General features: G+C 39.4%; 1 protein-coding gene across 4 annotated transcripts; it reads left to right on the top strand.

Annotated features, from left to right (window-relative positions):
- Positions 1-1,563: 1,563 nt before the first annotated feature.
- On the top strand, positions 1,564-15,840 carry LOC118908615 (histone-lysine N-methyltransferase SETMAR). Of its 4 annotated transcripts, none has more exons than XR_005023258.2 (3): positions 1,564-2,022; positions 7,672-9,023; positions 15,776-15,840. XR_005023258.2 is itself a non-coding variant. In XM_036878375.2 (2 exons), exons 1-2 carry the CDS (start codon positions 1,852-1,854, stop codon positions 8,494-8,496), a joined length of 996 nt encoding a protein of 331 aa, XP_036734270.2. In that variant the 5' UTR covers positions 1,564-1,851; the 3' UTR covers positions 8,497-11,591. The 4 variants fall into 4 exon arrangements, 1 of the variants encoding a protein (XP_036734270.2); XR_005023257.2 differs by having other exon boundaries at positions 15,702-15,840; XM_036878375.2 differs by lacking the exon at positions 15,776-15,840 and having other exon boundaries at positions 7,672-11,591.
- Positions 15,841-25,511: the final 9,671 nt, after the last annotated feature.

Raw genomic sequence — 25,511 nt, 5'->3', positions numbered from 1 at the left:
ACACCCAAACTGGAACTCAGAGTGAGCATGACATGGAACTCTAATCAGTACACAGTGGGTAATACACACACAAAAGGCCTTGGCCCTGTATCAGAAGACCAGATAAAGGAACCTACATTATTTAAGGTAAAACAAAATGTTTCTGTCTCTCTCTCCTGCTCTGTTTCTCTGTCTCCTTCCATGTATATATAATTTTTATGACTTCATCAGGTGGGCTTTGGCAGTGAGTACATTAAAGAGTTACAGGGACTATGAAAAAAATGACTTACAGAGTAAAATAGAAGCACAAAAAAAAGGGTAACCAATGCTACAGGAAAACAGGGTCAGGAAAGATATAGAGAAGGGGACATGAGCTGAGGGGACAGACAATATGGAGAAATGGCACTGGAGACACAAGAACAGTGTGAACAAAGGCACAGAGGCTCAAGTAACAAAGCTGGTTGAGAAAACATACATAGAACAAATGGTTTGAAAACAGACCAAAGAAATAGGTAGGGTCGGGATCTTTAAGGGCTTTATAAGCCAGTTTATAGAAGGTGGACTTTTACAGAAACACACAGAGCAAGTGGAATATAATAATTGGATGTGCATCCTCAAAAGATCTTTGTAGAATTAAGGGTGACATCAGGGTATGGAGAATGTTAAAAATCCTTCCAGAATCCAAGTAAGAAATGAGAACCTGAGATTATGTAAGAAGAAATGAAAATGAGAAAAATTATCAAAGTAGAATTAAGATTTGGCCAGAAAGTTCTTAGTTATGGAGGTCAAAGGTGAGGAAGGAATGCAGGGAAATATTTTGGTTTGTTGCTTTGGGAATTCTGGAGATTGTGGACAAATTATTCTCCCAGTTAATGTTAAAGGAGAAAAGGAAAATTTGCACAGTAAGTCACCTCAGGTCTTTTTGAGGTTGAGGTACTTATAAAGCAGAAGGTAGAAATGTCCACTAATTGGTTGGATAGCCATAATCAGAGCTAAGCGGGTATTCATAACGTCAGGGCTGGAGACTGAGACATAATAATTTATATTTGAAGCCACAGCAGTAGATGCTATGACCGAGGAAGCCCAGACAAGGTGAGAATAGAGCCTTGAGCAAAAAGGCCCACATTTCTGAGAGTCAAGCAGGACAAGGACAAAGGACACTCGGAAGGACAGTCTGAGAGATGGGAGCGCATTCAGAGCAAGCTCCACGGAAGCTTCAAGAAAAGATGGTTTCAAGTAGAAGTAGCAATCTGGTCAGAGAGCTTTGGGAAGGATGAAAATACTCTACTGGATTCAGTAATTTCCAAGTTAATCAGTTTCCTTTCAGGAACAGGGTTTGTCTTTTTCTCGGGAAGGGGAAGCCGGTAGGGTAGCGCATTCCTTACGGCGCCCGATAACGCTCCTGTGAGACTATTCGGCCACCTGAGGGCAAACTCTCTCTCTACATTCCATTTCCACCCCGGTCCCAGGTCTTTGGAAACCCCGGGGTGCAGTTCCCCCTCAGCCTGACACGCGCCCTCCGCCGGCTCCAGCAAACTTCGAAGCCCTCAGGAAGCTGAGGGCTCTAAAAAACCTCACCTCTAAAGCCCTCCCTCAGGCATCCAGGAAAAATTAAAGCCCTTATTTTGTCTTCCCAAAGCTTTGTCCGTTACCTTGCGAGGCTTTCTATTATTTGTACATCTGGCACAAAACTAAAAGCGAGCCAGACCCAAAAGTCTAGGAAAGCTGAGGTTCGGGCAAGGAGATAGCCTCACAAGCCACTAGAGAAAGAAGAGGAGGAAAAACTACAACTCCCATGAGGCAGCGGGGCCACGGGACCCACGTCTCCCAGCACCCTTTGCGAGGCTCAAGAGCGTCAAGGTTGGCCGGCGTATGGAGACGGGGGGTGAAGTGTCCTCTAAAGCCGTGGAGAAGCAGCCTTGCAGGATGGCAGCGGCCGAGGCGGAACCTGAAGCCCTGACGGAGCGGGTGGACATCGCGCGCGGCCTGGAGAACTTGCCTGTGAGCGCTTGGCCGCCGGGAGTGGAGCCAGAGCCCTTCGAGGTAGGAAAGTGGCGCGCGGGACCGACAACCTCCTGTAGGGGGCGGGGCTTGACGGCCACGAGCAGTGTGCGCTCAGCCACTGGGGCGGGGCTGGGGCCCGTCCGGGTTTGAGGCGGGGCTAGATGGCCCCGAGGCTCTCGTGCGCCACTCCCGCACGTGGTCGTGGTTATACGGTTGACTCTTGGACTGCTGCTTGCGTCCTTTTTTTCTTACACCATCGCATAGCTGTTCGCGCACAGGAATAATTTAAATGCACAGGATTCAGTGTTTTCTGTTAATCCATCGTAATCTTAACGAGAGTATTCCTCTTCTCTGCCCATAGACTGGCAGTTCCCTGAAGGGCAAAACCAGATGTTTTATGAGGTCCTTGGGAAAGCTACCGGAGAACTTGGCGTGTCCTAGTTCTGCCGCCAGAACTCACTGAGGAATCAAGGGTTAATCATTTACAAATGTCAGATAAGGCATGGGGCCCATTAACGTATCTCAGACATCATGGTTAAAAACTTAACCTCTTGAGTCAGACTTGAGTCTCCCTCATGCTGTGAGGCTTAAGAAAATAGGGTTTCAGCTAAGCCTTAGGGCCCTCCGTGTACATTAAAGTAACTCCTCTCTCCCAGTTTGTTTTGATAATGATAAGCAAAATACAGTTCCAGGTTTGCTGAAAGTCAATAAATGTTCACAACTATTACTAACTCAGAGCCCTTTCTCCCCTAACTACAGGTTGCCTAAAGAATAAGGAATAACCCAAAGAAAGGATGGTGTGCAAAGAGCACTGGATGTGGACGTTTGGGGGTTATCCATTTTAGCCTGAGTTTCTTCATCTGCAAAATGAAAATAACTAAAAATGTATAGCCCTTGTCACGTCCATTATCAATATTGAACCCTGTCCTTCCTTCTTCCTAGGTTTGTTGTGAGGATCAAATAAGACAATAACTCAATATCAATTTCCAAAGAGTAGAACAGGATATTAATGTCAGAAATGGTTATTTTTCCTCAAACTACCTTAGGCAGTTTATGGTTAATATGGTTAGTTAGCACAGATATTAAACACTGATCCCTAAAAGCTTATTCAAGACCAAACATTGCTGAATGCCTGGTCAAAAACACTGATACATGTTTTCTTTATTCAATAAGTAATTGAGGGCCTATAATGTTCCAGGCACCATTTTAAGTTAGGCATAGAAGATAATATAATGACAATGCACAACTGCTGCGCCTAGGCTTACAAGAGCATTTATAAAGCACTTGGTTGCTATAAAAAGGCAGGGAAGGAAGCCAGGTTATTTATCTTTACACATATAGTTGATGGGCATAAATGAAAATCAGGAGGCCGAGACTCATCCCTACAGTGTTCTAGCTGTCTGGCTATAATAGCACAGCTCTGGGCAGAGTTAGAATTACATAAAGAAAACAAGATTCCTTCCTCATGGAACTTAGTCTTAGCACGAAGAGAAAACATGCTTGAAACATTTAAATGAAAACCCAGAGGTGCCTTCAGCTAATTTGCTTCCATATACTCAGGAGCATAATATCAGTCTTATTAAAAATTTTAAAAAGCTTGCTTGCCCCAAACCCTGCTTCATAGACATACACACATAAGAATTAAGGCATGAAAACTCAAGGTTTTTTTTTTTAGTTTTGCTTCTGGGTACTGTGTGAAAAGGGAAAAAGAATATTCAAATGTTCACATTGCAAACAAGCATTTAATAATGCCATCATTTTTGAAGCCTAGTAGAAAATAAATTGATTTTCTTAAACTATGAGTTGGATCTAGACATTTTTCAGGTTTCTGAAACCAGCTTCAAACATCCTTTTTAATATCTCTACTTGACCTTGACGATTATCTGGCTCTCAGTCTCCTAATAGCTGCTTGAAGCAAAAACTCATGGGGCTGGAAGCCAAGTACAAAAATGCTTGTAGCTGGTGTTTGAAAACAACCAAAAACGGCCTGAAGATTTTCACAGCACTTTCTTAAAATTCAGAATCAAGGCATAGGTTTTAAGCCCAGGTTGTTGTGCATTGTCATACTTCAGTTTCAGGGGCTTCAATACAAAATTTGACTCAGCAAAGTCATACTTTGAATCAAATTATCATGAGCTACAATAAGCAATCAAAAAATAATTCATGAGCCACCTGCTCTGTGCCTAGTCTTATGTATAAGAACCTGACCCCATTACCATGCCACACCCCAAACCTCGTAAGCATGCCTTTCCTTGAGACATGTATTTATTAGAAAAATAACATATACACATTCAATACAAGTAGAGAGCCCTACAGCCTATGTCATTTAGATCCCAGAGTACCTTCTATTAATAAGGGCAGGTCTAGTTCAGAGAAGGGAGAAATGGTATATGAGCATAGCCAAGATGGTGTATTTGCTCTTCAACTAGTCTGGTTCCATTTTGACTTCTTGAGTGGTCATGGTTTAAAAGAAAGTTTTCTGTCAAACTTGACATCTCCTCTCAATTCTTCAAGGATCTGGTTTCTAGTGCATCATTTTGCACTGATCATTTTGCATTTATTCCCAACTCTTGCATGATCAATTTTGTACTTTAACACACACCAGGGAAAAAAAGCTTATGTTATGAAAAAAAAAAAAGTAAAAAATATGAAAATCCCATTCTCCATGTCCTCTTGTGAATTTTTATGAATGGGTTCTTTCTAAATCCCAGCACATGCATGTAATATGCAGTAAGGCAGCATTTGAATAAAAGACATCTGTGCCAGATCAGCTCTTAGTTGCTGCCAACCACCACCAAACCCCTGAAGATGGATAAGTAATGGAGGATAGGAAAATAATCACATGGTTTTCTAAACATAATTTTGGCTCAGATACATTTGAAATTGGGAAATTTAACTCCAGAACCTATTTTTCACCATCCCACTAGATAGCCTGCAGAATTCATATTAAACACCTAAGTGCCAGCCACTCGAGCAAGCTTTTTATGTGGATTCTCCTTTTTTTTTACTTCACAGCAACCTAAGATAGAAAGTGTTTAGAGAGATTAAGTAATATGCCAAAAATATACAATGTTTTAAATATAAAATCTAGAAATATTATCTAGAAAAATTTAAGGAAGCTACTTTTTTAAAAGTATAAAGTGCCTGGCACTGAGAACAGTGTTAGGTTACTTAAATTTCATGAAACCCCATTCCCAAAGAAGGTTTTATTCCTGTTAAATAAATGCTAGCCTGAAGCTTAGCAAGTCACTTGCCCTAAGTCTCACTGCTAATAAAAGCCTTGTTCTGTGTCTCCTGTAAGACTTTCTATGCTGGGAAGCTCTCCACTGCTTGCCCAGTGTTGCAGGCCAGGCATAGAGTTTTACTGTCTGGGCTCCTGCACACATTGCTAGTCTCACCTCCCTCTTGGAGACCTCATTTCTCATTAGCCATTTATGTCTTTGACAAAATTCTCCAGCTACTTCCTGGAACCATTCTCAACTTCCACCCTGGGTATATCACTCAAGACTCATTTGTTTATGAAAAATATAAATACAACATAAACCAACTCAAGCAAAAAAGGGAAGGAATTGCCTCACATGATAGCAAAGTCCAAGAGTGGTAACTATGGGCATGTCTGGATCTAAGAACTCTAACAGTGTCATCAGATATTTCTTTCTACCAACCCCCACTTCGCACCCCATGCTAGCCTTTCTGTGGTTGGCTACACACTCAATAGGATTTGTGTGTGTGGTAGAACTTGGGAATGCCCAGTGAATGCTCTACAGTTTTACAACCCCAGTGGAAAGAATGCCTCTTTCCTAATTGTTTCAGCAAAAATCGTAGAATTCTATTTCATTGATCTGGCTTAGCTCCTGTGTCCATCCAAACATTTGAAAGAGCAAGTGATGTTCTGATTAGCCAGGTGTAGGTCCCTGCCCAAACTGGACCTCCATCCAAACCACTGAGATAAGAGTGGGAAGGGTTCCTTTTAGAAGAGTCAGGGTGCTGTTATCCAAAGAAAAGGAAAGAAAGCTGGATAGGTAAAAACCCATATCCTCTTTGGTCACATCTCCCAAGCTTTGATCTCTCCTTGGCTTAGGGTATGTACAGAAAACCCTTAGCATAAACCCTTTGGGGATCAGTTTGGTCCTGGGCTTTGGACCAGGAAGTAGGGTACAGACTATGGAAAGACTGTTACAAAATGGAGCTTTAAACTCACATTTACTGACTCCCATTTTAACACACTTTATTAGCTTTCAGATACTCAAAATGAAATATTTGAATAGAAGGCCAGGACAATGACATCACATCAGTTTATTTCTGATAAGAAAGAGTAAAAAGAACTTTTTAGCATGTAGCTACTTGAAAAGATGGATTATTACATAATCATCAGTTACATAATTAGACCATGGCTTTCAAGAGAGTATTTTTTAGTATACCCATTTTTCTAAGGTAAAATCTCTCTGGAATGGTATTTTACCAACCTTTAATGGAGGAGAAAATGGAAACATGGATCTAAAATGATTTGTGGTGATTATTGGTATCAGAGTTGAGGATTATATCCATCAAGGGGAAGAAAAAAAGACTCTCTTTAAACAGGAAGTTTATCCAGGAATCTTTATCCTTTGGAAGGTGTCTGCAGCTCTTTTGGAATTAGCTACCTTTAGTAATATAAATCTCTGAAGGATCTTAGAGATTGTGCATCAAGTTTAAATTGCAGAATTTTTTAAAATTCAAAATTCCTAGATTCTCTAAAATCTTTTTTTTAATATATAAGTAAAAAAAAGCAAAAATAGGTATATGTTCCCAAACCCTTCCATATGCAAATAAGTTCAACAAGGAATAATATGCTCTCCTGGTGAGGAAACTGCAATAAGTCAGACTTGATTTTAAAAGAAGTTAACGTGTGTCAAAAAAAAGCACTTTAGATTTTAATGGTTTATACTAAAATGCATGCACCTTTAAACACAATCAATTTAAAAGAATTCTTCACAAAAAGTTTAACAGAAAGATAGTGAAATCTTCATTTTAAGTACTTGTTAATTGTTTCAGTAACCATTTATATTTCAGCATTGACTCTTAGAAGCTGGAAGTAGATTCTGTATAAAACAGCAGTCATATTGAATTTGACTGATAGGTCATCTTTTTCTAAGCCATTCTTTATCCCTTTAGGACATCTCTGCTAAGCTTAAGTCATAAGAAATAACACAAACAAGAAAAGCTCTTCTCACTCTCCCCCATCAAATCACTTTGTAAGCAGTGTTGGCCTTTCCCAGATATTCCAACTCATCCATCACAAGAGGATGTCAATCCTTACTCCCCAGCTCAGCTTTTCTTTAAAGTATAGGGTTTTGCACCTAACTGCATGGCTCCAACAAGGCCTCAACGGGGAGTTACTACATGCTGTTGAATACTTTTTCTAAAGCATGGCCAGGAGACACAGTATTAATGGAGGATTGACTGAAAGAGGTACAGTTCAAACATTCCTGTAGATACAACCTGGGCTTGAGATTGCTATCTGGCAGGGAGAGGGCAAATCGTGTAGGACTGCCCTTAAATTTGGAATGTGATCCCATCTCCAGGTAGATAATGTCAGAACTTCACTGAAATATAGGACACCCAGCTGATGTCTGGGACATAGCTTGTTGGAGGTGTGGGGAAACTGGGTCCAAGGACACTAACAGCATGTATTTCTATTATTTGCAGTATACCCCTGACCATGTAGCTGGGCCGGGAGCAGACACTGATCCCACGCAGATAACCTTTCCCGGATGCATTTGTCTCCAAACTCCCTGCCTCCCTGGTACTTGCTCCTGCCTCCGTCATGAGCAGAACTATGATGATAAGTCATGCCTCAGAGATACAGGATCAGAAGCAAAGCATGCCAAGCCAGTGTTTGAATGCAATGCCCTGTGCCAGTGCAGTGACCACTGCGGGAACAGAGTGGTCCAACGGGGTCTGCAGTTCCACCTCCAGGTGTTCAAGACAGATAAAAAAGGCTGGGGACTTCGTACCAGGGAATTTATACCAAAAGGGCATTTCGTCTGTGAATATGCTGGTGAGGTCTTAGGATCCTCTGAAGTACAGAGAAGAATTCAGTTACAAACAGTACACGATTCAAATTACATAATTGCCATCAGGGAACATGTTTTTAGTGGGCAGGTAATTGAAACATTTGTTGATCCTGCCTATATAGGAAATCTGGGAAGATTCCTTAACCATTCTTGTGAGCCAAACCTGTTGATGATTCCTGTCCGAATTGACTCAATGGTACCAAAGTTGGCACTTTTTGCAGCCAAAGACATTTTGCCAGAAGAAGAACTATCTTATGACTATTCAGGAAGATTTCTTAATCTAATGGACAGTAAAGACACACAAAGGCTAGATAACAGGGAACTAAGAAAACCTTGTTACTGTGGTGCCAGATCATGTACTGCGTTCCTGCCTTATGACGGTTCACTGTACTGCCCCTTAGAAAAGCCAGACATCAAGAAGGAAGAGTATAGGAGAAACACATCTGGTCTATCCTAGTGGGTGAGAGTAAGAAGGAACCAAGCATGTTGCCTCAGGCCCTTCTGAGTTCCCCTTATGACAAGCAGCTTACCCTCCAGGTAGGTCTCTGCTCTGTGTTATGCAGAGCTGGTAGCTGTCCAGCTCTCCCTCTACCTGACTGCACAAATTTATCTCAGGAATATGGCAGAGACTGTAAGTTGTCCAGCAATATCTTCTCTCTATAATAGGCTTCTCCATTTTTAGCTGAGTACATGACTGCCCAGCTAAAAACTGGTTGCTTTTCCTAGTTAGAGGTGACTGTGTTTTAGCTAATGAGAAAGAAGCGAAAAAGGTGTCTTTAAATGGAGACATTCTTCCTTTATCCCCCTCTCTTCCTATTCGCTGGAATGTATACATGACGGCAGGAGCTGCGGCATCCATCCTAGACCCCAAGATGACCTTGGAAAAGAAGCCACACATAGCAGTCAACAAAATTGTGAGGAGTCTGGGTGCTGGAGACTGTGGAACTGTCTACCAGTCCTGATGTGACACCTCTGGCCTCGTAGGTGAGCAGTAGTCTCTCCCTCATTTATGCCACTGCTATTTTTAGTGTTCTAGAACTAGCACCAAACCTAATCATAGTGATCCAAGGAAACCCTGGTGGCTGCATACCTAAGCACTACTTTCCAACAATTTTTTAGTAATAAAGCTAATATTTCTATTTCTGTCTTTCTGACTTCTGCCTCTTATTTCTCATTCATTCTAAATACAAATCAAGGGAAAGGACATGATTATCACCTCCTAAACCCTAATAATTATCACCAATAGTGAAAAATATAACCGTGGCAGTAACTTCCATGGCATGTCACCCCAAACATCATTAAAGGAAACAAAGTTGCAAAATTTTCACTACATACTTGGTTGTACTCCACAACTTGTGAAGCGAAACTTCAAAACTTCAAACAGCCTGACTTCTTCATGTATAAGTAACATGAAAATAACTCTGTCAACATCACAAAAGGGGATGGAAGGTTTATAATTCCATTTAAACTTCCAGACAAGCAAACATCTCTACCTTCCTTCCTTAAAGCAAGGATGTTGCAAAAACGAAGTGACTAGGGAGGTTTATTAGATATTTTGAAAGCTAAAATACTTAGGTGCCATAGTATTATTTGATAAATTAATTAATTTCCTCTCTGGTATATTTAAACCCTTCTGTCAGGATGCATTTAATATGATATATCATAGGAGTCCATATTATATATAATACTCTACTCCTGTATATCATAATTATGCACTTTAAATGAGTGAAATGCATAAATATTAAAAAATTAAGCTGTTAAAATAAGTATGTTAGAGTTTGCATGTCCAGGTTATCATCATGGAATGATTCCATATGAATAGAATATAATACAGAGTGCTCATAAAGTACCCTGAACTACAAATGTGTAATGTCTAAAACAACAGATTTTTCCTCCAAACTACTCATTTCTCTCTGCCAACCTTTCTGTAGAACTTCGATTTCTCTGAGAAAGTCTTGCTTTTGGTAAAGCAGCTTATATCCTTCATTTTACCTTCCTCCTCCTCCCAAGCTCTCCTAACAACTGATGCAGTAACTTGTTAGGCTCTTTGACGTTTTGCAGCATGCTGTCACAAGCCTCAGTATAGCCAAGTATATAGTGAAAATTTTAGTTTGTTTCCTTTTATGACTTTTGGTTACATACATGGAAGTCATTGTCCTGTTTTTCACTCTTGGTGGTAATTATTAGAGTTTAGGAGGTGATCATCAGTCGTTAAGGAATGGTCAGAAGGAAAATTCTTAGCTCATTGTTTGATTGTACAGGTACCCTTTCCTACTTCCCTCAGCCCTTTCTCTGCTGAATATCACCAGCAGAGAAAGAAGCGGAAAAGGTGTCTTTAAATGGAGATACAGAGGACAATCTTCAGTTCAGAGGCATGAGCAGAATCGTCCATCACTGTGCCTCTGTCAGAGATAGAACTCACTGGATAAAGACCCTTGGAATTTTTTTGTACCCATACACAAATTTATCCTTAAACAGCATACAGCCCTGCAAATCAGATTTCTATGGTAAGAATCAAAGACTTTTTATTCCAATTATTTCCTAAGCACTGAATTAACTACATTTACTTTACTGCTGTGGTCTACTTTTGAGAGCAAACATTTAAAAATATACTTTGTTTGACTGTTATCCTAATATAAAAATATATAAAGTTTTCTCTATTATAAATTACTATAAAATTAAACATTTAAAAGATGGCATGTATCTTCATGGATTAAAACATTCATAAAAATTGGTGTTGAAGTCTGTTTCCACTGACTTCACTAAGAATGCAGAAATGTGTACCTTGGAAACTGGTTTGACCCAAGAATAGTAAAGATCATACTTAAAGAAAAAAGCTTTTCAAATGATTTTTTTAAAATTTCAAATTAATAATCACAAAATACCAGTGGCTGATAGATTTTGTTCACAGCTAAATGGACATTTTTGTCTTAATTGAAATGAATATTCAGAGACTATTTCATTCTCCCTCTTCCCCTCAATATTAAGCCCCAGTACTGGCTAGCCTGGTGCATAAGGCAGCAGTGGATTCAGGACATCAACTAGAAACTACCTTGCATAGAACAGAGGATTTTATCTTAAAACTCAAGAAGGTCTCCTAAAAGAAAGGTTGAGGGCACCAAAGAAAAAAATTCTTTTCCTCAAATTGTTTGCATTCTCTTGCGTTCAGATAGTGTTTTATTTGTGTAGTATATATCTAATTACAGCTCTGCCACTGTCCAATGTGTTGAACAAGTTACTGAACCACTCTGAGCCTTAATTCCCTTTTCTGGGTATGGCAATATTGGGAGGATCAAATGAGTTAACACTTAACATTGTTTATAACAATGACTTAGCACTAGGATAGCTGTAACTGAAAAAATAGACAAAAGTGTTGACAAGGATGTGGAGAAGATGGAACCTTCATATATTGCTGATAGAATTCTAAAACTGCACAATTACTTTAGAAAACTGTTTGGATAGTTACTTAAAACATTATATATGGAATAACAACATATTCCAGCGACTCCATTCCTAAGTACAGCCCCAAGAGAAATGAAAACATGTCCAAACCCCATGAAAAGCCACACCCTCACTCATAAAGAAAAACTTGTACACACATATTTGTAGTGGAATTATTTATAACAGCCAAAAAGTAGACATACCTCAAATGTCCATTGACTGATGAATGAACACAATGTGGTATCCATATGGTGGAATATTATTCAGCCATAAGAAGGAAGTATTGACACATGCCACAACATAGATGAGCCTTGAAAATGTTGTGCTAAGTGAAAGAGGCCACATACTGTGTGACTCTATTTATATGAAATGTCTAGAATAGGCAATTCCATGGAGACATAAAGTAGATTAGAGGTTGCCAGAGGCTAGTGGGGAGGGCGGGTATAGGAAGTGATTGCTAACTGTTTCTTTCTAAGGTGAATAAAATCCACTTTCAAAGGGTGAGTTCTATGGTATGTGAATTCTATCTCCATAAAGCTGTTACCAGAAGAGGAAAGAAGACATGGGTGCCTCTCATTTGGAAATGGCACCCTGTAACTCTGAACACTGCTTTCAGAAAAATCACTCTTTAGGTCCCAGAGGAATGTTTCTCCACTTGCTTTATTTTATGTCCTCAAAAAAACCCACGACTGTGCCTAATACTGTAATTGCTTGTGGCCACTACCACTATCAGAGATAGACACTGCTTTGGGGTGACAGAGGCTTTGAAGAGAAGTGCTTGGTTTGATAAGAACATAGATGAATTAATTAACTTGTCAGATCCTTCCTCTTAGAAATTATGACTGTAATTCTTGAGTAACAAACTATAGTTTCCTTGTAGTGTTGAACATCAGTTTTCTTGCTTCTCTTTCTGTTGGAGTTTGTGGTTCCAGGAGTACTCATGAATTGGTACATTGTTCACTACAATTGCACATGGAAACAAACATTTTGCAACATTAAACAATCCATATTACCTTCAAGTTTGTAGATGTGCAGATCTAGAAGTTTCATACTGGTTCTTAACATTTCTTCACATTATTTGATTCTTATTACATTATATTTAAGAGATACTTAAAATAACAATATAAGCGATAAATGATGAAGTTAAAAAATTTTTAATTCAACTCTTAGAGCAAAGCTTTCTCAAATTGAAATTAATAAAAAAACTATCAAAAAGATATACTGACTCAAGAAAGATGGTCTCGTTTAGTATCATTGTTCATATAGCACCAACTAAGTAAAAATCTTGTTTATAGCAACATGACTTCTGATTTTACTGAAAGGAAGATAAATGCATTTTTAAAAATATGTAATAATTTATGAATCAGGTCATTAATTTATTATCCATTCAGAGATTGTCAGTTCAGTTGAATGCCCAGGCATGAGCAAGAAAAATTAAATTTAGTCGTATTTGATGTCTTGCCAATTTCCAGTCATAAAAACCATAACTTTATACATGTTTTCCATTCTTGTGTTTATAAGATAGTCTTATCAAAGGAGGCAGATAACTTGATTTATTACTTAAATATTTTTACATACTGCCTGTGGCTCTCCCACAAGCTGTACTGGCCTTGAATCTTCTATGGGAGAAACTAGCTTCTATGGAGAAACTAGCTTCCCTGGCAAGGCTGTTATGGGACACAGGTAAAATACTGGATGTAAGTAGACTATAAAGTACTATATAAATTTAGTTATATCATTACAGGCATACTTCTGGGGTTACACTGTGCTGCAGAGAACACAACACAGCATGTATCATAGACATTGTCCTCAGTTACATCAAAACTGATGTAGATTCAATTTAATGGCAGGTCTTTGGTGGTAAAGGTTGTGGAAGTATTGGAATAAGCTCCAAAAGGAGGTCTGTTAATGATTTAAATAAAAGGATACCTGTCTTTGATCATTTAAGTATAGACAAAAATTATAAGCAGAATCTGAAGAATGTCATGGAGTTCCATTTATTTTACAATTGCAGCTGATCCTTGAACAACACAGGTTAGACTGTGTGTCAATCTACTGATACCCATTATAAATATAGTGAAAAAAACTTTGGAGATTTCCAATAATTTGAAAAACAGGAACCACATAGCTTAGAAATATCAAAAAGTAAAAATAAGGTATGTCATGAATGTATGAAATATATGTAGATACTAGCCTATTTCATCATTTAATACCATAAAATATATATGAATAAATAAAATTTTAAATCTCTCAAAACCATACACACAAACCATTTACGGTCGAGATGTAAAAAATATAGATACAGTATTAAATTTAAACTGCATAAAATTAACTGCACTACATACTGTACCACTGTCATATTTTGTAGCCACCTCCTGTTGCTATTGCAGTGAGCACAAGTGTTGCAAGTATTGTCATAAAATGCTGTGTGACAATAATCATTTCCATGTGAGCAGTTAACCTCTCCAATAAATTGGGAATCACAGTGAAAAGTCATCTCTCATGATTCTCGTGTACTTCTCATCATGTTTAGTGCAATACCATGAAGTTTGAATAACACTGTGGGAAGTGCCACTAGTGATGCTGAATGTCTTCCCAAGAAGCTGAGAAGAGTCATGACATTTTAAAAAGCTCAACTGCTTGGTATGTACCTAGACTGAAGTCGGCAGCTGCAGATGCCCACCATGTCAAGATGAATGCATCCAGCGTAAGGACCATTGTGCAAAAAGATGAGGAAATTTGTGAAGCCATCACTGCAGCTATGCCAGCAGCTGCAAAAGCATTGCATTTTTTGCAAAATATCTTTTTATCTCATATCAAAAATGCAGTTTTTACAGGGATGAAGGATTGCTATAAGAGAGGCGTAACTATAGACTAAAACGGTTTGAGAAAAAATGAATTCTTGTCATTACATGACAACTTAAAGGAAAGTGAAGAATCTAAAGTTGGAGAATTCAATGCCAGCAAAGGATGGTTTGATAATTTTAGAAAGAAGTTTGGCTTAAAAAAATCAATATAACATGAGAGGTGGCTTCCACTGATCGAAAGGCCACAGGTGAGTCCCCGGACACCACTAGGAAAATCACTGAGGAGAAAGCTTATCTGCCTGAACAGGGTTTTAATGCAGACGGAAGTGCCTTTTTGTGAGGGAAGAAAAAAGCCACAGAGGACATCTATTACAAAGGAAGGGAAGTGAGCACCAGGATTTAAGGCAGGAAGGGATAGGCAAATTCTGTTTTAGGCAAATGCAGTTGGTTTATGATTAGGACTGCCCTTATCTATAAAGCTGCTAACCCCTGAGCCTTCAAGGGAGAAGATAAACACCAGTTGTCAGTCTTTTGGTTGTACAAGAGAAGACCTGGATAATGAGAACACTTTTTCTGGATTTGTTTCATGGATACTTTGTCCCCAAAGCCAGGAAGTGGTGAGGGACTGAGTTTTCAAGTTTTTTGATATTGGATAATGCCCCTGGCCACTCAGAACCATATGAATTCAATACCAAATGTGTCAAAATGGCCTACCTGTCCCCAAACACAACATCTTTCATTCAGTCTCTAGGGGGTCAGAGCACCTTTGAGCCCCATTAGAAAAGCCTTACTCTATGGAAGATTGTCAACACTGTGGAAGAGAACCCCAGTAGAGAGAACATGATTTAAGTCTGGAAGGATTACACCATTGAAGAAGCCATTGTTGTTATAGAAAAAACTGTGAAAACCAACACATCCAAAACTATATATTCCTGCTGGAGAAAACTATCCAGTTGTGCATGAATTCACAGGATTTATGACAGAGCCAATCAAGGAAACCCTGGAAGAGATTATGGATATGGCAGAAAAGGTGAGGTGAAGGGTTTCAAGATATGGATCTTGGAAAAATTCAAAAGTTAATATACACCACACCAGAGGAAAGATAATTTGATAAAGATGAGTGCTTCCGAACTGGTGCCAGATGACAAGGAAGAACACTTTGAAGCAGTGCTAGGAAACAAACTGACATTAGAAAATCTGGCAGAAAAGTTCTACTTACTCAATACTGCTTTGACTTATTTTCAAGCACGGGCCCTAATAGGATGTGGGTGCTGAAACTAAAGGAAAGGGTGGGAGAGGGATTGGTACTGTATAGAAACATTTTTAGAGAAATGAAAAAGCAAAAAAGTCAGAAATTGCTATGTATGTCCTTGAAGTTACTGAGTGCACCCAGCTCTCCTGCTTCCTCTCCTAGCTCCTCCACCTCTCCCGCCTCTGCCCCCCGAGACAGCAAAACCAACCCCTCCTCTGCCTCCTTCTCCTCCTCAGCCTGCTCGGTGTGAGGACAATGAGAATGAAGACCTTTATGATGATCCACTTCCACCTAATGAATAGTAAGTAGTCGTCACGCCACACCAATAATAAACTTACCTGTTCTGTATGTGCGTGAATGTCTTCAGGTGAAAAATCTCGTAATTGTATGCAAATCACTGTAAGAGACGTTTTTAGGTCATCATCATCCCCATCACCTAAGTATTCATCATGTAGAACATCATGTGCAACACCTGCATGGAAGTGGAAAGCCTATCCCTGCAGAGGCATAAGGTATGTGAGGTTTAATATAAAATTAATAATTTTAGTTTTCTCACTGTTTCATAACTTTGCTTTCCAAGAGTCAGATTACAGTATGCCTCCCTCTCATAACTGGAGAAAGTGCCTATCAGCCTATGAGCGCTTTTTTTAAAATGTAACAATGTTTCCTATGCTGTCTTATGAGCATGACTGTAATCCTGTATGCCATAACAATGTTACAGTGATTCATTCATTCATGTATAGGCCAGGCTATCATAAAGAAATTACATTGCTGTTGCTTTACTTCAATGCATGAATCATTATATCTGTAAGTAAATGAATTTTCACATTATCTTTTCATTGTTGATGAATTGTGTTATTAATGCATATAACATCTACACTACTTTGTATCATATATTGTCACTGTAGGTACTGACAGATAATTCATTCTGTAAACAGATGTAAACACAGTATCATTAAATGCAGTACAGTACCATGCATGTATTTTCTCTTCCTTCTGATTTTAATAATATTCTTTTCCTTAGCTTAGTTTATTGTAATATAGTATATAACATATATAACATACAAAATATGTGTTAATCAATAGTTTATGTTATTGGTAAGGTTTCTGGTCAACAGTAGGCTATTAGTGGTTAAGTTTTGGGGTGAGCCAAAAGTTATATGTAGATTTTCAACTGGCAGGGACTCAGCACCCCTAAACCCCTGTGTTGTTCAGGGGTCAACTGTATTTGGGGTTTCCCTGGGTTGATAAAAATCCTCACTATTCTTATGTACATTGTTATTCAGTTAATAGCATTACATTTTGCCTTGTTGCCAAAGCTACAAGTCATCTGTGACTTGTCCTCCTCCTCAGATCTAATCAATCGCCAATTCCTATGTATTTCCTGCCCTACATCTCTCTCAAATCTGTTCCACTTTTTTCACCCTATTATCGTTTTATACCAGCCTTCCATCATTTCTTCCCCACAACTGCCTCTCTGCCTCCCACATTCAAACCCTTTGGTGACTTCTCATCACACTTGGGATGGAGCTCAAACTCCTCAACGTGACCAGAAGGCCCCTGTCTCTCACTCTTCTCCTTCCTTTCTGGGGGGTTCCCCATGAAAAGCCACACCCTCGCTCATCCTTCACCTTGACAATGGTGTTCCCTTATGGAAGCTTAAGGAAGCAAGAGGCTGCTTAGCTTTGCTTTCAGAGGGCATTAGAAGGCATGCGTTTGTGTGTGACTGAATTATTCTTACACTTGCCTTCTTTGCAGAATCCACACCAAAGAAAAGCCATGTGAACACACAGGGAAAAGACAGCCATCTGTAAGCCAGGGAGAGAGCCTTACCAGACACTAAAGCGGCCAGCACCTTTAATCTTGGATTTTTCAGCCTCCAGAACTATGAGAAATACATGCTTTTTGTTTAAGCCACCCTGTCTGTGGTGGTTTGTTATAGCAGCCCGTGCTAAGACAATATTCTTCCTGAAAGTAAATGGAAAGTCACTGGTACAGTTTGAAGAGAACAGGAACATGATCATATTTATATTTCAAAAAGAAATTCTATAATGGGGAGAAGTGACTTGGTTGGAGGGGCAGAGGGGAGTTGTCAGAGAGGATTCAGGTGGACCAGTTAGAGGAGATTATTACAGTAATCCAGGGGAGATAGGCAGCTTGAACTACTGGAAGACAGAGCAAAATAGATTCAAAGGGGGATTTAGAGGCAGTAGGTACAGGACTTAGAGACAGATTAGATGTGAAGAAGAGAGAGGGACAGATGAGGAATGATGCTATAGCTTCTGGCTTATGCAACTGTATGTATTGAGCACCATTTCCTGAAAAATCCAAGGGTTACCACTCATAGGACACAAGGCTCTCAGATACAGCTTTTACAAGTTTTTTGCGTTTGTTTATTCCGAAAAATATCAAATTGCACATCCTTTAAAAAAAATCATTAATTTGTTTCATTTTTCTTCTTCCACCTAAACACAATTTTTTGGGACAATATTCCCAGTGTGAGATGTATTGTGAGGTAGTGTTTGTTTTCAGGAATGCTTGAGTATTTGACCATCAAAACCAGTTTAAAGTCTCATAAGGGAACATCTTGCTCTTAACTGGCTGTACCTAAAACACGTGACAAAGAGCATCACACAGGCTGGTATCATCGTCAGAAAGTCCATCAGGATCTTGCCAGATTCGTTCTTCCACCTCAGACGCAGGTGCTGGCCCTTCCGGTGACAATACAAGGAGGAGAACAGGTGGGTGACATAAAGAAGAACATGGCCAAACACTGTAGATATTGTGGTGACTCCAGCACATCTCTGACCATGAAGCAGAGGTGTTTAGAATGCTTGTTCCAAGAAATTAAGGACATTTTGGTTTTTTAAAAGGAACTTTTTTCTCATTTAAACCAGTTTTTTTTTTCCAGTTTCAAAACTATTATTATTTTTGTACAATACACATGAAATGCTTTTAATATATATTATTTTAATGTTGAATATTTTGTGGAGTATATTTTAACATGAGAAGGGTGTAGAAAATGAATGTGCCTCATACTAACTTTGTATTCACTTCAAAACCATAAGTAACATGCTGTAGTACCTTTTAAATCTAGGCTTTTATCCCACTCTTTCTGTTTTTTTTAAAAATTGAGATATAAGTCATAGAATGCTGTGTATGTTTAAGGTGTAAAACGTGTGAATTTGATACATTTATACATTGCAATATGATTACCATCATAGCGTTCCCTAACACCTCCATCACATCAAATAATTATCATTTCCTTTCTGTGGTGAGAACATTTAAGATCTAGTCTCTTAGCAACTCTTAAGTATATAGCTGACCCATGAACAACATGGGGGCTAAGTGTGCCAACCGCTCCCTTACAGTTGAAAATCCATGTGTAACTTTTGACTTCCCCAAAACTTAACAACTAAATAGCATATTGCTGACCAGAAGCCTTACCAATAACATACAGTCGATTAACACATGTTTTATATGTTACTTGTATCACATAATGTATTCTCACCATAAAGTAAGCTAGAGAAAAGAATGTTTTTTTCAAATTCTCACAAACCTCCAAAAATATTTCCAATGTATTTATCCAAAAAAAATCTGTGTGTAAGTGGACCCACACAGTTCAAGAGTCAACTGTATATACAACAGTATTTGTGAATTATAATCACAATGCTGTGTGCATTAGATTCCTAGAACACATTCATCTTCTAACCCCAGTCTTCAAGATTTAGGAGTCTCTGTCTCATCCGATGAATAAATAGCTTTTCTTTTTTTAAAATTATGATTATCAGATAAAAATAGTTTTGTAAAGTTTCAGAGAACTAGGAGACTTACAAAGCTACAAGCAAGGGAGACTTTTTGGCACCCGTCATTTGAAAGGTTTAAGAGATTAAGATATAACAAGCATTCACTAGGTATTCATTCCTGGACAGAGATCAAATGGATTCACTAACTTTTTTTTTTTTTTTGCTTTAAGAAGACTGTCTTTACCAACACATCTATACTTTTGCAGCTGGTAAGACACTTTGTCCACCTCTCCCAACACTGCCACAAAACATCAAGGGTGATCAAGGGTGATAAATGCTATTCACATGGTTTCTAACTAAGAAGAAATTCAATTGGAATTCTCCAACTGTAGTTTCAGCCTATTCGTTTATAAAGAGTGCCACTCCAAGGACAGAAAATAATAATGTATTCCGTATCACAAAGCAAACTTGATTGTAAGAGACTTGCAGGCATTATGGGACATAAAAGTTCTTAAACTCCCAAGTTCATAATTACAAAACGTACAGGTCCTGACAAAGAAAGCACATGCCAAGGGTAAGCAAATGGCCAGACTATGGAAGAGCTGGTAGCAGGCTGACTTTAGGTCCTCAATTCCAAGTATCAAAAGCTCAGGTCATTTAGCCAACATTTATAAAGTGCTCACTACATGCCAGCTATTGTGTAGGTGCTTTTAACACTACACTAAGCTTTCTGTTGCTTTTTAAAGCTACAATAAAGCAAAACCTACTCCTTAGTTTATGTGGCTCGTTTCATCCTTGGATTTACTTCACCCAGGGGCCACAACCACAGAATTCCAGAGGGGAAGCGTCCTTAAAGTCTGTGAAATGAGGGATCTATAACTGGTTGGTGAAAAGGGAGGGGTGCACAGTTTTTCAGTCTTGCTTTCCTCCCAACTGGCTAGATGTCATACCAGGAGGGAGTCAAAAAACGGCCTAGAGCAGAAGCAGCACCCACCAATGTCTGCAACAACAGGGCCCCCAAGATGGACACACTAGTGACTTCCAGGATTTTCCTGACAACCCTTCTCATCATTCCCCAATGGGATGCTCAAATAATACAAGGCCTCATTTTACAGATGATGCACATAAAGCTTCCAAGGGGTAAGAGGACTCAGAGCTCAAGGAGTGAGAAATATCTAATCCCCTGTCTCATTTGAGCCCTGTGCACTCTGTCTCCTGGGGGTAGGGCTCAGTCGCCGCAAGTACTGCTGACACCACAAAACAGGCATGGTCCAAGGACCAGGTCTGAGGACATCAGATGGAGCAGGGAAAAGAGGGAGAGGAGGCTGATGAGACTAGATAACACGTAAGGTTTCTGACCTCCCAACTGTGATGTTTTAACTTTAAGAAACATCCCTCATCAAACCATGTAGAAAAGGTCAGAATTGTTAGCTCAGAGAGGGGCTCCAGATCACCAAACCACAAGGAGAAAAATAACAAAGTAATTAGAGGCAGTTAAGAGGTCACTGTGGATTGTGGGCAGGGGTGGGGAGAGGAAACAGTTTACTCCTGAAGACTGATTTTATTAACAGCAAATCATTTTTGCAGACTGGAGTCATTTGCAATCAAGATTGGACTGATTAGCATACCCCAGGGTTGTATTTCAGACATGGAGAGCAGGCAATGCTCTAGTGCTGACGCCATTTGAAGATCTTAGTTTGATTGCATTCTTCTCCCCTGACAACTATCCCTGAATCCTACAGAACAATTTCCTCTATGCTGAGGTATCGTGGTCATTCTCAGATTGATTTTAGGATTAAAAAAAAAAAAAAATTGAAAAGCTGCACATTCATTGTGTGTGGCGTGGAATGTAAATTGATAAATCCTTTTTAGAGGATTGTCAGTATTATCACAGTTTAAAATGAACATATGCTTTGATACAGGAGTTGGAATCCCAGGAACTTATGCTACAGAAATACCTGCATAAGTTGGCAAAAGTACAATAGGTACAAGTAGGTTTACTGGACCATTTTTTAACAGTAAAAACTGAAAATATTCTTCCATAGGGGAAATGCTTAAATGAATTTAATTAATTCAACTGTTTTAAAAAGAGTTTGGCCTGTATATTACTTTCATGAGGTGTATAAAATATACTAAATAGTATTTATAGTATGATTCCATTTGTTTTATAGAAACCAAATATGAGTTGTATATATTATGATTTCTGTGTTTATGTATGTTTATAAATCATATATATTCAACATATATCAGTATGCACCTGTATAACAGATGTGTGTAAATGCAATTTTAAAAGTCTGGAAAGATTCACTAACTGTCTATAAGAGTTCCCTGCTAGCTCAGATTTAGAAAACCAAAACTCTAAGGGCTTCTAAGGATACTTTTCATATTTTTTAGAGTGCCTCATTTTATCCTATGCATTTTATTGTTCTTACAATTAAAAAATAATAATAAAGATTTTTCTAATGAAACTTGGTGGATAGTATTAATAATCTAACTGTTAATAAAGGCAGTAGAAATTCAGGGACTAATCAGAGTAAAAAGATGAGAGGTCATTCCAGAGCCTCCTCCCTTCTGCAGGTCACATTCTCCATCTCCTCTTTGAAAGCTAGATGTTGGATCGGACAAATACTTTAGAACAACTTTTTTCTTAAAAAATTTAGAATGATTTTAAAGGTTTGCACCTTCTTCTATCCCCTCTCCGTAGCCTTCCCAAATCCACAGAACCCCTAAATAAAAGGTATCCAACCCTAAAGATCAGTTGTACAAAACCAGCAAAACCCAAATACAATCTGGCCACCAGAGGGGGAACATGAGACATAAAACCATTTCAAGGAGCCGCTTCACAGAAAGACTCCCACAGACGGAGGTACGGGGGGCTGGCTCCAAACAGATGGCCCCAAGTTAACAGCTCACAGGCAGTAAGCAATGTAATGCAAACTTGGACTTGCCTACTATGTCCTGAAGCAAAAGGTTTAATTAATAAATACAAAATTACAAATGTGAATGTGGTCCCCGTATTAGCGAGGTTTTTTTCCCTCCTCACAAATCTGAGTATTTACAAATGTTCTGGAACACAGGCAAATGTTGAGTTGGAACCTGCCCTGAAAACTGTGTTAAGAAAGAGCGCTTAGCTTTCAGTCCAACAGCAGGGTTAGGAGCAGAGAGTGAAAAACTTCAGCCTAGTTTTATAAAGACCAGGGGATTTAATCTTATCAAGGAAGTCCTCCCATATGCTTTTTCAGAATGCTATTTAACAAGCACGGTGCAGGACACATTCCCTTCCATTCCTCATACACACATGATCCCAGGAGTCTTTATCAGCTCTGTTCTTTTCATGGGTTTGAGCCTGACACAAATGAGCTGATAATGCACCTTCTGATCTTCATTATTTCCAGCAGATGAATGTTTCCCACATATCCAGCCTTCTCCCATCTCCCCCATTAAAAAAAAAAAATCCATTCCTTTATGGGCACATAATCATTTTGTAAAAAGAAAGTGGCATATTCTTGGGGGAAAAAAGATGTGATGGAAACATGCCTTTTGAAAATGTGTAATCTTAACCTGGGATATATCATTACCATATTGAGAATAATTACTGCAGGACCTTCAAAGTTTGGAATGGATATAAAGCAGGTCAAAGGTTTACATACAGATCACCCTATACTGGCTATTTCAACCCCTCTGCCTAGCTTCTACCTTTACTAGAAGTATTTCCACTTGATTCAAAATCTGAAGAACAAATCGGTTTAGTCACTTGCTCAAAGTCACAGAACTAGCAAGTGAGTGGTAGGACAAGAATTGAAACCTAGACAGTCTGGCTCCAGAGTTCCTGTTCTTAACCACTAATCCATTCCACCTCCCTTCTCTTTGCCTTTTTTCTCCTTGAGGCTATCTCTTGCCTTAGTAATCTCACCTCTTCAATACACCCCTCCCTACTCCAAACTCACAATAAAAGTGGATTTAATGGTACAGTGGAGAGAACAAAAGTCCCACAACTGGTACGGGTCCCACTTCTGCCTCATTCAGCCATGTCGCCTGGGCACCCTGTAAACACTATGTACGTCTAATTTCCTAAGTGCACGTTGGTAATACTAACCAAAAATAAAAGGTTCCTCCTGAGAGAGCTGGCAGATTAAATTAAACAGGTACCTAAAGCACCCAGCACAGTGCCTAACCCAAAGGGTGCCGAATATTGTGGGCTGGAAGGCAAAGCAGCCAAGAGAAGAGCTAGAGCAATCATGGTTTACAGCAAAGTCAAGACAAAAGCAACCTGGAGAAAGTGAGCAGTTTCATGAAAGTACTTTCTCATTGGCTCTATGATACATCCCCGAGCTGAGGGTGTGGATGCTGGTGACATGCAGGGTCCCACCAGCACGGCACCTTGAGCAGAGGCTGCAGAGGGGACCTCACACCGCATGAACCTAATATTGTGAAGCCTCCTTGGGGAATCCTTCTTTATCACAGTGACACCAACTCAGGGCTGTTCAGGGCAATCCCTGCACAGAGCCATCTCCTGGAGGACCTGCATCATCACCTCCTCACTTCCTAGGTATCCCGAAACGAGCAGGAAGTGCTTCTTAACAGTCAATCCTACTTTCTCTTGTGGTCGTCTAAATTCACTGCTTCTTGACTTTCTTCAGAAGAGATGGAGAAGCACTGGTCGTTACTCCCAAGACAATTTCAGTCCCTATCAGACCTCGCTTTTCCTCTACATCAGCAGCTTTCAAACTTTTTACTGAAGACCCCAAAGAGCTTTTGTAATGTGGGTTATATCTAGGGGCATTTAGCATATTAAATAATGAAGACTGGAAAAATATTTTAAACATAAAAATATACAAGCAAGGTGGATTCAAGAGGAAGAGCTTCAGAATTATACAATATATTTAGCAATAGCCAGACTGAATTTTACCCTTTAATGAAAACTTTGTGGGACAGAAGGACCATACCATATAGTATCAGGGTATTTTCAAATTCAAGTATTAACATAGGTCTGGGGATCGACCATGTCAGCTCTTTTTATTTATTTTTTATGTTAAGATAGAGGTCAATTTTATGTTTTTATATTCAGCCTCTATTATGCTGTCTTACAGCTGCATCCCCTGGCTGATCAGAACCATTTGGTAATAACTTCCTGTTCCTCTGCCTTTAACAATTAAGTACCTGGTAAGCAGTTACCCAACTACTTTGTGCTAAACGACTTTCTTTTTGCATTATTTCACATCTCTCCACAATCCCAAGAGGTAGGTATTCCCTTTTACCTGCGAGAACATTACTTGCCTGAAAGTCGCACAGTTAAGTACATGGCAGGGTGGGATGTGATCCCAGGCAATCTCATTCCAACACTTTCTTCCCACGGTGCTAAACTGCCTTTAAAAGACAGCAACTGAAGAGATTAAAGGGGCATCCTACCATATCATTTAAAAGCAAATAAACAGAGGTTTATTTGGCAAGTGAACCGAGCACAGAAAAGTTGTGGACTTCAAAAAAGCAACCACCAAGGGCCCTTCTGCATAAGCGCCAAACCAAACGCAGGTGAACCTTTTATCGGTACCACCTGACAAGGAGCAGCTTATCTCTTTTCCCCTGAGAACCTGTTAGCTGGTTTCACTTTCCCCCTAAGCACTGACTCCAAGCTTCTCATGTTACCCATTAGAGGTGCCAAACTGACGTGCTGGAAGAGAGTTGCTTTGCTCTTCCATTTCCTCAGCAGAGAAAACAAGAAGTTCCTCGAACACGGCCCGGCCCAGGGACGGGAGAACAATCCTATCTGACCTTCAGTTATTCTGAAATGGAATCGTCTTCTTGCCTGACAGCTATGACTAATGCCAAAGGCCCAACCAGCCTTCTCAGAATGATGACTGTGGGGTCACTTGCCATTTGGGGGCAGATTAGAATCTGACGCTGAAAAATTCCACCCCTTGGTGCTAATCCTCCGAATTTTCCAATCCTAAATAGGACAAGTTTCAGAAAAGGGCATTTCTCATTTTACAGCCTACCTGAATATTATCTGTAATGATTTTGCTTAATCAAAAAATTAATTAAGCCCCTGCTGTAATGGTCTAAACACCAGAGTCAGAGGAAGGAAGAAGTTCTGGCCAGTTGCCAAGGCTCCATCTGAGGCTCTCAGAGTTAATAATTTCCATGATGTTTTAAGCATTTGAAACAACAAAGGCTAGCTTTCACTAACAGCACAGTGAATTCTGGCAAACCTATAAAAACTAGGTCT

Source organism: Manis pentadactyla, chromosome 1 (genome assembly GCF_030020395.1).
Source record: "Manis pentadactyla isolate mManPen7 chromosome 1, mManPen7.hap1, whole genome shotgun sequence".
Lineage (NCBI taxonomy): Eukaryota > Metazoa > Chordata > Mammalia > Pholidota > Manidae > Manis > Manis pentadactyla.
Note: the sequence above shows the minus strand (reverse complement) of the source record. Positions and strands in the feature narration are given on the sequence as shown.

Excerpts from the sequence above, each read along its gene's own strand:
- LOC118908615 (XM_036878375.2), top strand. The coding sequence starts at position 1,852 with ATGGAGACGGGGGGTGAAGTGTCCTCTAAAGCCGTGGAGAAGCAGCCT. Across the intron at positions 2,023-7,671 it reads TGGAGCCAGAGCCCTTCGAG|TATACCCCTGACCATGTAGC; the intron begins GTAGGAAAGTGG and ends TATTATTTGCAG.